The sequence below is a fragment of the Beta vulgaris genome, chromosome 8 (genome assembly GCF_026745355.1).
Source record: "Beta vulgaris subsp. vulgaris cultivar EL10 chromosome 8, EL10.2, whole genome shotgun sequence".
NCBI lineage: Eukaryota > Viridiplantae > Streptophyta > Magnoliopsida > Caryophyllales > Amaranthaceae > Beta > Beta vulgaris.
The window spans coordinates 10,371,075-10,384,109 of record NC_079209.1 but is presented as its reverse complement, the minus strand read 5'-3'; the positions used below and the strand labels follow the sequence as shown (position 1 = coordinate 10,384,109).

Below are 13,035 nucleotides of genomic sequence, written 5' to 3'. Positions count from 1 at the left end.
CCTTGAGTTCCAAGGCTTTCTTTATGCGCTTAATAATCATATAATAATATAATTATGATTAAATATACTAATTAAGATTACTTATGTGATAGCTTGCTAATCTTTAAAGTGGACAGCGCCAGTAAGGCACTGGCTGTGCCTGTAGGACATGGTATATATTCTTTACGGGTCCCTCTTTTCCCTGACATGGTTAGAGCGCTTTCTATGTTTGGCTAAATTCAGCAGCTTTTTCAGGAGTCAATTTACTAGATCTCCCTTAATATAATGTCTCCATATCCATCTATTTAAAGGATGTATTTTTTTTTTTTTGACAGGAAGAAAAATAATTTCATTGATAAAGGGATAGCTAAACGGCACTTACAATCAATTCCTAAAAAATTGAAAATTCCAACATAGGTATATAACACCTTAGAACTAGATACATCGCAGATTTGATAAAAAATAGCCTTAATAAAAAACTTCATCTGAAGCAATACAATCTGTGAGTTCGCCCTAATTCGGCTTAACTTCCGCTGATACATAGTCGTTTGGGTGAAAATACTCCCGTGGTCTTCTAGATTCTTACAGAGAAGAGTGATTGTTAGATCTTCCTTCTTCATTAGACGAACAAAAAAAGAAATGGAACATCCTATAATAAATACCATCTTAATGATGGGATATACTTATTGGAAACAGTTAAAAAGATTTTTGGGGATTACCACCGGTACGAACACCAGTGGAAGCCCCTACAAAGATTCACAATTGAGACCAAGAAGAAAAGTGATGAAAAAACAAAGAGAAAGAAGAAAGAATGAAGGAAAAACCTTCAAAAAAGAAGAAAAACCTAGTGACAGAGGCTAGGAAAAACCCTCCCAAGGAGAAACCCTAAAGAGAAAACCTCTCAAGGAGAACCCTAGAGGGAACCGAAATCCCGATAAATGATGTATTTTACTCTTAACTCACTTTGATCTATCTTAAATTATCATAGTACAAGTTAATTAACATGTAACTTTATTGAAACTTTTTAAAATATATTAAGATTAATCTAAAATAAAATATGAACTTATTCATTTTACAATAAGCCATAATAAACTGATTAAAACGCTAAGAATCACCAATTATCACAATATCCTAAAATTTCTAAGCACCTTGTATAGAAAAAATAGCCATTAAAATGTTAGGACACCTGATTCTTCAGGTTACATAATTATGTCATTAGATTGTCCTTAACTTATTAAAAGACTTTATACTCTTTTTAGGCTTTTACATAAAGCTAACTAATCAATTTAGAAGTAGAAGGAAGGAATCCAAGGTTTTGGGACTCCTAACAGTGGAGCAACTTGCAGAACAGACAAGCATTCATGTTTAGGAGCTGCACGTGAGGTTTAATTTCTTAATCATAACCTTCATTGAAGAATATTATATGCACGTGTGGTGAAATTATATTACTATGAGCATACTTACTTGTCAAGGCAATAGTTGGAAAAGGACACTTGTTTTCATGATATATTATACTTATATATTAAAAAATAAAGGTCTCCGATCCTAATGACAGTTGTTAATTTTGTTTTTAAAACATTTTTTTTAAAAGAAATTCACAAATTCAAAAAAATAAAAAATAAAAAATGAATTACTTTCACTCTTATAAGTTGAATATGATGTGTAATATATGTACCAAAACTAAATTATTAATGCTCCTTGTATTGGTTCTATTTTTTATCAATCCAATCTTGAAGATGCACTTTCTCTTAGTAGAAATTTTAATTTCATGTCTTGGTCTCATTTGCGTATAGATGACAATAATATAGCTCGTCACTTTGCTAGGATAGTATCGTTTGGTGTTGAACAACTTTTGGTTAACTATTACCACTAAAAAGTCTCTCCTTATATACTTATAGACGCTTTATTCATTGGTTAATAAATAATATGCTCGACCAACCCTTTTCTCTTTAAAAAATCTTATTTTTTGTATCTATTCCAAAAAAAAAAGCTTATTTTTATGTATGGCTTATAATGATTCATTGATTGAAACAAAGCCCAGTAAATGTAATCAACCTTTAAGCCAAGTAAATGTAAGAGTAGAGCTAGTAAAGAAGGGAGACTTTTTTTTAAGGAGAAATTTCATTAATTGAAGGCCAAACGGTATCTACAATAGATATTAAAGAAAAACAAGATACAATCAAACAAGGTTAAATCAAATTCGTCTTTGAAAAAACTACAATGAACCAAATCGAGTAATACAACGCAACCCCCTTGTATTTGCTGAATCAAACAGCTATTGATGAGGAAGTCTATCATTCTGAGATAGTTTGGGAAGAACAATCTTGATCGAGCCATGTTTACCGCATTCGAGATTCCAATACCTTCATGTTGAGTCTCGAACTTCAACCAATGAGATTAATTTCTCATACCTAAAACAAAAAAAAACATACTCACAACTCCCATAGGGGAGAAGGAGATCTCCACAGCAGAGAGTACTAAAAAAATCCCATAAAGAGATACTAATTTATTCAACAAAAATAAAAACTGAAAATAAAAGAGGGAGAGGGGCTTATCATGGATGAAAACATCCATGGCAGCCCCCTAACTGATGAAGAAAGGATAAGGGAGGCTAGGGTTTAGAGAGAAAAAGAGAGAAAGGGGGAAGGGAGCGGCAGATTATTGCGTAAAGAAGGGAGACTAGTCATATGTATGTATCTAATAAGTTATTGGTGTCCACCCTCTTTGAAACTAGTGGAAAAATGAAGAAGGGATGCACTAAAAAAGGCATGTAGGGCTGCGCTTTTTGACAGCAGCCCTTTCAGTAGCAGCCCTTCACTTTTTAAGTAGGGCTGCGCTAGAAAAGCGCAGCCCTTAAGCTAGAAGGGCTGCGCTTTTTCCTAACTAGCGCAACCCTTCCTAAAAAAAAAAAAAAAAAAAAAAATTGACATTTTTTTACTCATAATCTCACATTTTCTGAAATTAAACGAAACGAAAATACTAAACCCAAAACAAAAAAAAGAATGAAACGAAAATGAAAAAAAGGAACAAAAACTAATATACAAAGAGAAGTATACAAGAACATTAATCAAAAACAAAGATGAAAATACAAGAAATTATATACAAAGAGAAGTATACAAGAACATTAATCAAAATAAACAAAGAGAAGTATACAAGAACATTAATCAAAACAAAGAGAAGTATACAAGAACATTAATCAAAATATATAAACAAAGAAAAGTATACAAGAACATTATAGATCTGAAAATACAAGAACTACCTCCAAACATTAACCTAATAATGTTTAAACATAAAACAAAACCCTAATACATAATTTAAGGGAAAAAAAATTTCGGAAAAAACTTAAAATGGCTATTTGGAGGCTTAAACGAACTCGGATGGCTTAAAAAGCCTAAACGTCACAGCATAGCGGTGAGTTTGACTCGTTGGCTCGTTCCGCTTCCGAAAAGGTATCACAATAGGCAATCGGACTCCGTCGCCATGTTTAGTGCAAATCATTTCAAGGTTTTTGTCGCAAATGTTTATGGGAGTTTTTGAGAGAGAGAGAGAGGATGAGAGAGAAGGAGGAAAGGAATAATGAGGGATGTGAGAGAGGAGAGAGAATGAGGGATAATATATTTGACGAATCCCCGCTCAATATTTCAAAGCCCGCGATTCCGAAATTTCAAATTTTTTCAGGAAGGGCTGCGCTTTTTAAAAAAAGCGCAGCCCTACATAGCAGATGTTTAGTGCAAATCATTTCAAGGTTTTTGTCGCAAATGTTTATGGGAGTTTTTGAGAGAGAAAAGAGGATGAGAGAGAAGAGAGGATGAGAGAGAAGGAGGAAAGGAATAATGAGGGACGTGAGAGAGGAGAGAGAATGAGGGATAATATATTTGAGGAATCCCCGCTCAATATTTCAAAGCCCGCGATTCCGAAATTTCAAATTTTTTCAGGAAGGGCTGCGCTTTTTAAAAAAAGCGCAGCCCTACATAGCAGATCTTTAGTGCAAATCATTTCAAGGTTTTTGTCGCAAATGTTTATGGGAGTTTTTGAGAGAGAAGAGAGGATGAGAGAGAAGGAGGAAAGGAATAATGAGGGACGTGAGAGAGGAGAGAGAATGAGGGATAATATATTTGACGAATCCCCGCTCAATATTTCAAAGCCCGCGATTCCGAAATTTCAAATTTTTTCAGGAAGGGCTGCGCTTTTTAAAAAAGCGCAGCCCTACATAGCAGATGTTTAGTGCAAATCATTTCAAGGTTTTTGTCGCAAATGTTTATGGAAGTTTTTGAGAGAGAAGAGAGGATGAGAGAGAAGGAGGAAATGAATAATGAGGGACGTGAGAGAGGAGAGAGAATGAGGGATAATATATTTGACGAATCCCCGCTCAATATTTCAAAGCCCGCGATATCGAAATTTCAAATTTTTTCAGGAAGGGCTGCGCTTTTTAAAAAAAGCGCAGCCCTACATAGCAGATGTTTAGTGCAAATCATTTCAAGGTTTTTGTCGCAAATGTTTATGGGAGTTTTGAGAGAGAAGAGAGGATGAGAGAGAAGAGAGGATGAAGAGAAGGAGGAAAGGAATAATGAGGGACGTGAGAGAGGAGAGAGAATGAGGGATAATATATTTGACGAATCCCCGCTCAATATTTCAAAGCCCGCGATTCCGAAATTTCAAATTTTTTCAGGAAGGGATGCGCTTTTTTAAAAAAGCGCAGCCCTACATAGCAGAAGGGCTGCGCTTTTTTAAAAAAGCGCAGTCCTACATAGCAGAAGGGCTGCGCTTTTCAAAAAAGCGCAGCCCTTCACTTAGTAGGGCTGCGCTTTTAATAAAGTGCAGCCCTTCACTTAGTAGGGCTGCGCTTTTAAAAAAGTGCAGCCCTTCTTACCTACAGAAGGGCTGCGCTTTTTTAAAAAAGCGCAGCCCTTTCTGTTTTTATTAATAAAATTATACCCTCAAATTAAAAAACAAGTAAAATTTTCCTTATTTTTGGGTTTTATAGAAAATAATGAAAGACTAACTGTTGTTCATTATATATTAGCATAATGTATATAGTGATTGTTTCAATTGGCTATTTACAAAAGTGTATCTTTTTTTCAATATGTTTTAGAAATTATTTGTCTACCACATCTTTAATATACCATAAGACCCTTCAAAAAATTGTCATTTACATCTAAAACAGCCTCATAGTAAAGCTCCACCGGATATACAAATAAAGAGTCTATATCTCTCTATCATTTTAGATAACTTATCATGATATTAATCACTTAGGTCATGTTCTTTTGAACTTATTTTTCACTTTTATAATTCTATTTATTTTAACTCAATTCAGTTGAACTTATTCAGATTCGATCCAAGAGAATATATCTCTCGAGGATAAACATAAGAGCAAAGCAGAAAATATTGTTAACCAAAGTTATTATATTTCATAGAAAACAAAAATCCTTACTTATTTTATTAAATAGTAGTCTCTTGCATAGAATCACTCAATTTGACAACTATTTCTTAGCAGAAAGTTAATTTTGCCCTATAAGAACGCACGTGGTGTTGCATGCACACTTCTTCAGTTCTTCTCCCTTAGCTTCTTAATGCAAACCCCCAAAAATCAAGCTCCTCCTAACCTTTTTAGCTTTTGATCATCTTCCCCCCCCTCTTCTTTTCTCTCCATACCCAGTTTTAGTGGACTACTATTTTCTCTCTCCTATTATGGCAGTTTGACAAAATCTTTCTGCATTTCTGATAATAACTCAAACTTTGAGGTTTCAAGACCTTATTATAGAAAGAATAAAGAAAAAAAAAAGTGGGCATTTAATTTCTCATACACCTTCATCAATTTCGTTTTGTAGCGAACTTAAAAGTTGTTGTTTTTTTGGGATTTTTACGTATATTTTTAGGTTTTTACTTTGCTATAACTATATTTCTCACATGGGATATTGATAAAAATTTACACTTTAAAATACCCAAAACTTCTTTTTAAAGATTTTTGTTGATATATTTTGCCCAACTTTCTATTTTCAGCTTAAAAACAGTTTACTATATTTGGAATTTGCAGTTGATTAATGTTAGTCTGGTAAATTATAAGCTACTTGTAAGAAGCTAATAGGGAAAGCAGAGATATTATGGTTGACATGGATGAAATAGTAGCAGAGCTACAAAGGGAAAGGCGAAAGAACGCTGAACTTTTGCAAAGAATATCAGCTCTAGAAGCTCTAATACAGCATGAAAGAGATAAGGGTTCAGCTGCTCCCCTCGTGGATGATACTGTTCAAGTATGTATTGTATTTACCTTGTAGTACTTTTTTGTTCTCTTATTACTTACAAGACTTTCACACTTCCTCCGTTCTAAAATAAGTAAAACACTTGTCTCAAAAAATTCACATTAAAGACAGGAAGTAGAACGCAGGAAGTATAATAAGATAAGACTAATTTATGTTCTTTTTAATGGTTACACTTTGTTTTTTTTGGGTGCGAAATTCATAGGCTTTGACCAATTATTTTCCCTAATGTAGATGTCAAATTATTTTGACCAATTAATTTCAATATGTATTTCCTATCATCAAAGATTGTAGACCTTACTAATATGTAATTAAAGATATCAATAATAAAAGGTATGTAATGGAGACTGAAAAAACCAAGTGTCATGGTTCTAATTAATAGAGTTAGCAATAAGTTTACTTTTAAGTGTTATAAAATTTTTAAACAAGAGTGTACACAAGGGTGAAGTTACGTGCATGTAACTTAAAACTTTGGTAAAACTTGGCTTGAAACTATGTGGTAGGTATGGGCGCGGGAGCACGTTTTTTCGTAGTGGGTTACTGGTTTCCTTGAGCCCAATCATTTTTTCAGGTCATAAGATATAAAAATTGTGGTATTTAGATGAAATTATGTAGTTCCTCCCTAACATAATAACTACTCGCTCCTTCCTAATTTAGTTGCTACATTTTGACCGTAGGCACTATTCACGTCATAACTTTGACTATCTTTAAAAAAAAACAGTCATGTTGGATCTTGTTTGATTCGTCCCAATTTGTATTTTTCAAATATATAATTTTTCCATATATTTAACTCAAGATATTGGTGTTTGAAGTTGCATCTCGTAAACTGTTATAAAGCAAATGTAACAACTAAATTGGGACAAAGGGGTATAACAAATGTTTATTATTTGTAGGAAAATGATATACATAGCCCTTAGGGCTATGTATAAGGTGCTTAAATGGAAATAAAATATTGAATCAAGCATTTATTACCTCAGTTGATGTGAAAATGTGTCTTGAATTCTTAAACTGGTTCTATTCAAAGAAATGTATTTAATGCTTATATGTAACCCTTCAAGGCATTGAGGTATAAAATATTCATTTGTTGCATTTATTTTCTTACAGAAGAAATAATTGTCTTGGAGATGGTTGCCGATAATCCCAAATTCTTTCTAGCAGTGGTGCTTTTTGATTTTATATTACATAGTCCATAATTTTGATATCTTCGAGTAAGACCAAGCATCTTCATTGGCTAAACTCTAAAGTATATTCCTTTGATATTGCTACTTTCTCAATAGTGATTGTTCAAAATCAAAACAACTAATCAGTTATTCTCTTGAAAAGAAGATTCAAAAGATCGTAAGCAAGTATTCTTATGAACACTGTTGAATAAGATTAAGAATGACAAGATACAGGATCTTCCAAGCACATAAGCAGATGTTTCTTATCCTTCAAAGAAGTGAACAAAGTGTCTGATTTTATGGCTTCCGAAATCATAATTAATGCAAGTTTTCATTGAATTAATTTTTTTTTTACCAGAATGGTCATCCCAATAGTGCAGAAGAAAGATGCAGCAAGAAACACAAGACCCAAAAGACAGAAGATTCTAGTGCTGCAAAACTTGAAAGCATCATGCATATGAAGCAAGATGCTGATGTTAGAACTACAAAGGCTTCTAACTTCGAGAATGGTCTCGTAAGCTGGATGAGTGTAGACACCCAATCTCTGCTTCTCGACAAATCTAAAGATATCCAATCTCTGTTGTTGGAATGCGAAGATGCAGATGACAGTGATGACGAAGATGATGAGCATAGTGAAGACGTGAATTGTGAGGGATTGAATAAAAAATGCCAAGAAAGAACTAAAGATTACAACAAAAATGAGATAGATTTTCCAAGCATTAGTCAAAAACTTGAGCAAGATTGGGAAGAAATGAAGAAAAATGTGGGATTTAGAAACTTGTCCTTACAAAAGAAGCCTCCTAAAGTTGCATTTTGTCCTAAAGAAGTAAGAGGAATATTAGGGTCTCAAGTGCTAGGTGTGAAGAATGCTCAATCTCATACCATGAGAAAGATCATAGTTTTCGCTTCATTAGGCATAAGACATGGATGCGATGATATGTATGAGTTAAACTACAATCATTTCGTCATTTCGAAAAAGGGACAGCCATATATATCACAAAGTAATCCAGGGGTAATGACACCAACTAATTTTATTCTGTATGGTCTTGCTATACTGTAAGATGATTTTTCATTGATTATACCTGATTTTTGTTAATTCACTATTTATCTGCCATATGCTTTTTCGCAGGAGCATGTTTTATATGAGAATCCTGGGATGAAGAGGAAGGTATTTTACCCAAATCGCCAAAATCCAGCACTATGCCCTGTTCAGATATTGGAGGAGGAACAGGCTATGCGTCCATCTGATGCTAGTTGTCCACCATGTTTATTTCTGTGCATCAAGTATGGTGGGAGAACGCGAAACATTCCACAGAATGAGTAAGTTTTGGACTGTGATCTGTGAACAATGAGATAGTTTAATGATCAAAAGTTGGATCATTTTGTTTTTGTTATGAAATTTAGCAAGTCTAATGCTATGTTACACGGATTGGGCACATGTGAGTTGTAACACACACGAGTTTGTGTCTAGTTCATTTGGTCAAAATTACAATATCACTTGTGCATATTGCTCTTATGGCCGAAACTTAGAATGTAATTTGTGTCGAGATCTTTTAGGTATGTAAGGCAACGAATGGGACGAAACAAGTTGAAGTCTTTTGGTCCACTTATCTGCCTAATGGCGAGGCTCATGAACGTCAGAACTGGGAGTTTTTTCTTCAAGGCTTTGGGTATCACCCTCCTCTTCATGGCTGGTTTTCCAGATGACATTGTTCAGAAGGAAACTAAGTACAGGAACTTAGACTTGTTACAGAAGTATTACAGGTATGTAAATTGAGTCAGCTTTTCAATGAACAAGACATTACGCTAAATTGTCAGATCAAATTATAATTTTAAGATCATTTGCATTGTCCTTAATATACATCAGAACAGATGAAGATGCAGCAGGGGAGGAGCTTTTCCTTGTAAATCCTTCAGCTTCTCAACTTGTAAGATCACCTCTTTTAGTTGATTTACTGTATTACTAATTTACTACTACCTCTTATCTTGTTTGGGCTGCCGATTTCAGCTCAAACTATAGCATGTCCTGATTAGAAAGCCTTCTTTTTAGATGTGTGCCTGCCCTGGATCTGGATACTGTTCCTGAACCAGTTTAATTTGTTGGCCTGATCCAGCGTAGCCTAATTTTACCGAGCTTGGGCACATTTTTTCGCCTGAAACATGAAAACGGGCAACCCTTTTTGGCCCCAGATCAGCATTATGTATACAAATGCTCGTTTACAACTTATCATTGTTCCCTTGACCACGTTCACAAAGACAAATTATGAGAAATCTATGTAAACAAATTAGTAGACAAATCAGATAGTCTTAACTTAGATTTTTAAGCTATGATTTATAACATTAGCACTACTATTTATAGGGATTACATACAGTATATGTGAGAATCTGTCTATATTATTTTCGCAGGCTAATTTTGATTTGGAGAAGCCCAATTCAAGGACAACAAAAACATCAAAGCGAAAGAAGCAGCCTGCGAACTGTACTACAAGCAATGAAATTTCACAGAAGCATACTTCGGAAGCAACAACCTCAACCTCTCCCTCTCTGATCCCTCCTGATGCATCATTTCAAACTATACCATCATCATCAAATAATATGATCATAAACTCTCAGCCTAATATAATATACAATCAACATCCTTTATGCCCGATGTTTTTTCCAGCTCGGCCACATAATGCCATGACACCTATGATGTACTGGCCTTCGGTAATTCAGAGTGCATATCCTACGTGCCCTTGTCCTTCAACGTATGGTTATCGAGCGTTAGGAGGAATATATGGTGGGCATTACGCTCCAATACATTCATGGCCTTGTTATAGCCACGGATTAGAAGCACGCATTGCTGATAACTCGAATGAAGCTGCCAATGCTGACTCTGCAAGCAGTTTAAGCAGCACAGAGAATAAGTAAGCAAAGACTTATCTTACGAATTCCCGCAATTGATATGGTATGATATCTAATTCTCTATATGCAAAGGAAGGTGCCTGCATTAGAGGTGAGTTATATAGTACGTATATACAGAGTAATATGTACGGGATAATAAACACAGAAATTTATAATTAGTTTTCTAGTTTTATCCTAAACTATTTGTACAGTAGTCCATGGCTCAACATTGTCCATGACTCATGATTGAATCATTGAATATTGTACAGTAGTCCATGGACAACATACACTTTTAATTTTCTTTCTCCTCAACATTTCACCGCGAGGAGCCGAGGAGGATAAAGATTACAGCAGTATTGACTCTATCGCAAACGAATTATCAGAAGTTACAGAAACCTAATATTAATACTCCTAATTATGGATTATGTATGTAGTGTATGCCGAAATCTGACCATTATTATGGTAAATTACAAGGAATACAGCAAGTAAGACTAAAGTTTTTGAATCTGTTTTTGCAGCGTATATACAGGCAGCTATTACATACTGAATTCTAAAGTCATCATCATCAGTAAATTAGCTAATAGAATAGCAGAAGAGTTAGTTCTTATTTCAGCTTATGTTAGACTTTTCAAACATTATCTGCAGATCTTTTATTTGTTCTGAACATCTCTGCAACAATTGTTTTGTCTCTCTAAATGCAACTTCCATGGCCTGAAATCTCTTCTCTGCTTCTTTTGCTGTAACTTGCAGCTGTTTAATTGTTTCTGACAAGTGTGTTCTATCTCCTTCCTTCCTGAATTGCCCACTTTTACCATCTGGTGTGCTCTGTGCACTCAGCCAGGCATCTTCAACAGTCGGCATACCATGGAACTCACCTATGTTAGGATTCATTTTACCAGAATAAAGCAATTGCAAGATTTCTGGATCATTCCACGGTCCTTTATCACTTAACATACAGCCACCATGGTCCGGACATGTGCATTCTCCGCCAAGGCAACTTGGTAAGTTGCTTGGATCAATAACTTCAGCGAGTTTACTTCTGAAGTTGCTCCCTAGAACCTGTACAAATGCTTGTATTACAATTTCTTATATGCAATGCACCACACCATTTGTAGATGGTGCAACGTAAGTTACTAATTAGCATAAACTGAGGTACTAATGATGCATATAACTGTATAAGGGGTTACTGATAACAGACAGATTAAGAACCTGTATCTTTGCAGCAGTGTATGCATCAAGAAAGGTTCTCAAAGCTTTCCACAGGACACGAAAACCAGATCCGGCATTGACAATATAAAGGCGGTTCAGAGTGTCCGGGTAGTAATTGCTGTCAATCTTCTGAAACTCCAGAAACAGAAATCTTGCTTGCTTGGAAAAGCTAGAGGTTCCTATCCCCTTCACATCCAATATAGCCGTGGTTGAAGCAATTCGCTTCCCTGCTGCAATTGTGCATGCAGGGAACCTTAAACGCGCTGTTTTCTCCTGCTCGAAAACATGATGCTTTACCAGTCTTTCAAGAGTGGTTCTCTGCAGAAGGGCATCAAGGTCTACCAACCCCATCCTCTCAATATAAACTGGTCTTCCACTCCTATCAACACCATGAAATCCATGAGGATAAAACTTCTGAACTTCCTTGTACTCTTCAAACTTAAACTCTTTAGCAATGGTGTCAACCTGAAATTCTTCCCTCCATCTAAGATGCTTAAGAAATGAATCTTTGGCTTTTAAGATATCGTAATCTCTCATGTGCAGAAACCGTAAAAGAGTATGGTAATCTGTATAGGGCTGCTCGCCCTGATCTTGAAGAATTGATTCGCGCAAACTTTGAACAGCTTGATCATCTTTTGGATTATGGCCTGATACTCCTTCAGGGAGATCATCTTCTTCATCACCTTTGCTCCTCCAAACTCTTCTACCCAATTTATGAAAAACTTTCAAAGTTGATGACATTTTTCGTTGGATTCTACCAAATACATGTTTTCTGACATTTTTGTAGCATTGGGTTACTTCTAACAATAAGTAGGCTTTATTTTGTTACTAATGTTGTTTGCCTTCAGTAGACAGCATGGAATATTTTGTGTTTCCTAATGAAACATGTTTTCAAGGGTTTACCCACCTGATAGATTCCTGAAACTCTTCGACGTTGAATCCAAAATGCACATGTTGTGCTTTTTATTTGGCAGAGAATCTCCCTTGCTGCAAACTGAAGAAACATGCAATGTGGAGTAATAAGTTACTTCTAGCAGCTGTAAACTAGTACCTGTTGAAGTTAATTGGGCCGGACCCTGTTGACAGATCAAGCCCAGCCTAGATATATTGACTTGGCCCATGGACTTTTTGTCAGAAGTGGATTGGCTCATGGGCTTGGGGCCATATTGGGCTCAAATCTCTGTCATGGCCCATGCAGTTGAATTTGTGACAAATAACCATTCTTTTTTCTTTTTTTCAAGGAAGTCTTTACCTAAATTTTTTTTTCCGACAGTTCGAAATTGTTATTGATAACCAAAAAAAAAAAAGGATGATATACAAACTAGACTAACAAGCGTTTAGACATAAATAGCCAAAACAGAAGGCTACTAAGTATCTAAGCTAGGAATGCAGTTACAATAGCAGCAAAGCTCTTTGATAAGTGGCTTTGCAGTTACAAGCAACATGTAAAACAACCTCTTTGATGATCCTGTGAGGTGGAATACTGAAAACATTCTAAATAAAATCACAGAAGTTGCAGTACAGTTTCTCTCTTTCATTCATTCTTC

General features: G+C 35.2%; 2 protein-coding genes across 2 annotated transcripts; one reads left to right on the top strand and one right to left on the bottom strand.

Annotated features, from left to right (window-relative positions):
• The first annotated feature begins 5,543 nt into the window (after positions 1–5,543).
• LOC104901045 (uncharacterized) lies at positions 5,544–10,784 on the top strand. The gene is made up of 6 exons (XM_019251360.3): positions 5,544–6,230; positions 7,755–8,408; positions 8,526–8,716; positions 8,954–9,160; positions 9,264–9,324; positions 9,803–10,784. Exons 1-6 carry the CDS (start codon positions 6,081–6,083, stop codon positions 10,304–10,306), a joined length of 1,767 nt encoding a protein of 588 aa, XP_019106905.2. The 5' UTR covers positions 5,544–6,080; the 3' UTR covers positions 10,307–10,784.
• On the bottom strand, positions 10,682–12,731 carry LOC104900998 (phosphatidylinositol/phosphatidylcholine transfer protein SFH11). Its single transcript, XM_048634656.2, has 3 exons — positions 12,396–12,731; positions 11,489–12,260; positions 10,682–11,338 (listed from the first exon to the last, which is right to left on the bottom strand). Exons 2-3 carry the CDS (start codon positions 12,227–12,229, stop codon positions 10,889–10,891), a joined length of 1,191 nt encoding a protein of 396 aa, XP_048490613.1. The 5' UTR covers positions 12,230–12,260; positions 12,396–12,731; the 3' UTR covers positions 10,682–10,888.
• Between the last annotated feature and the right edge of the window lie 304 nt (positions 12,732–13,035).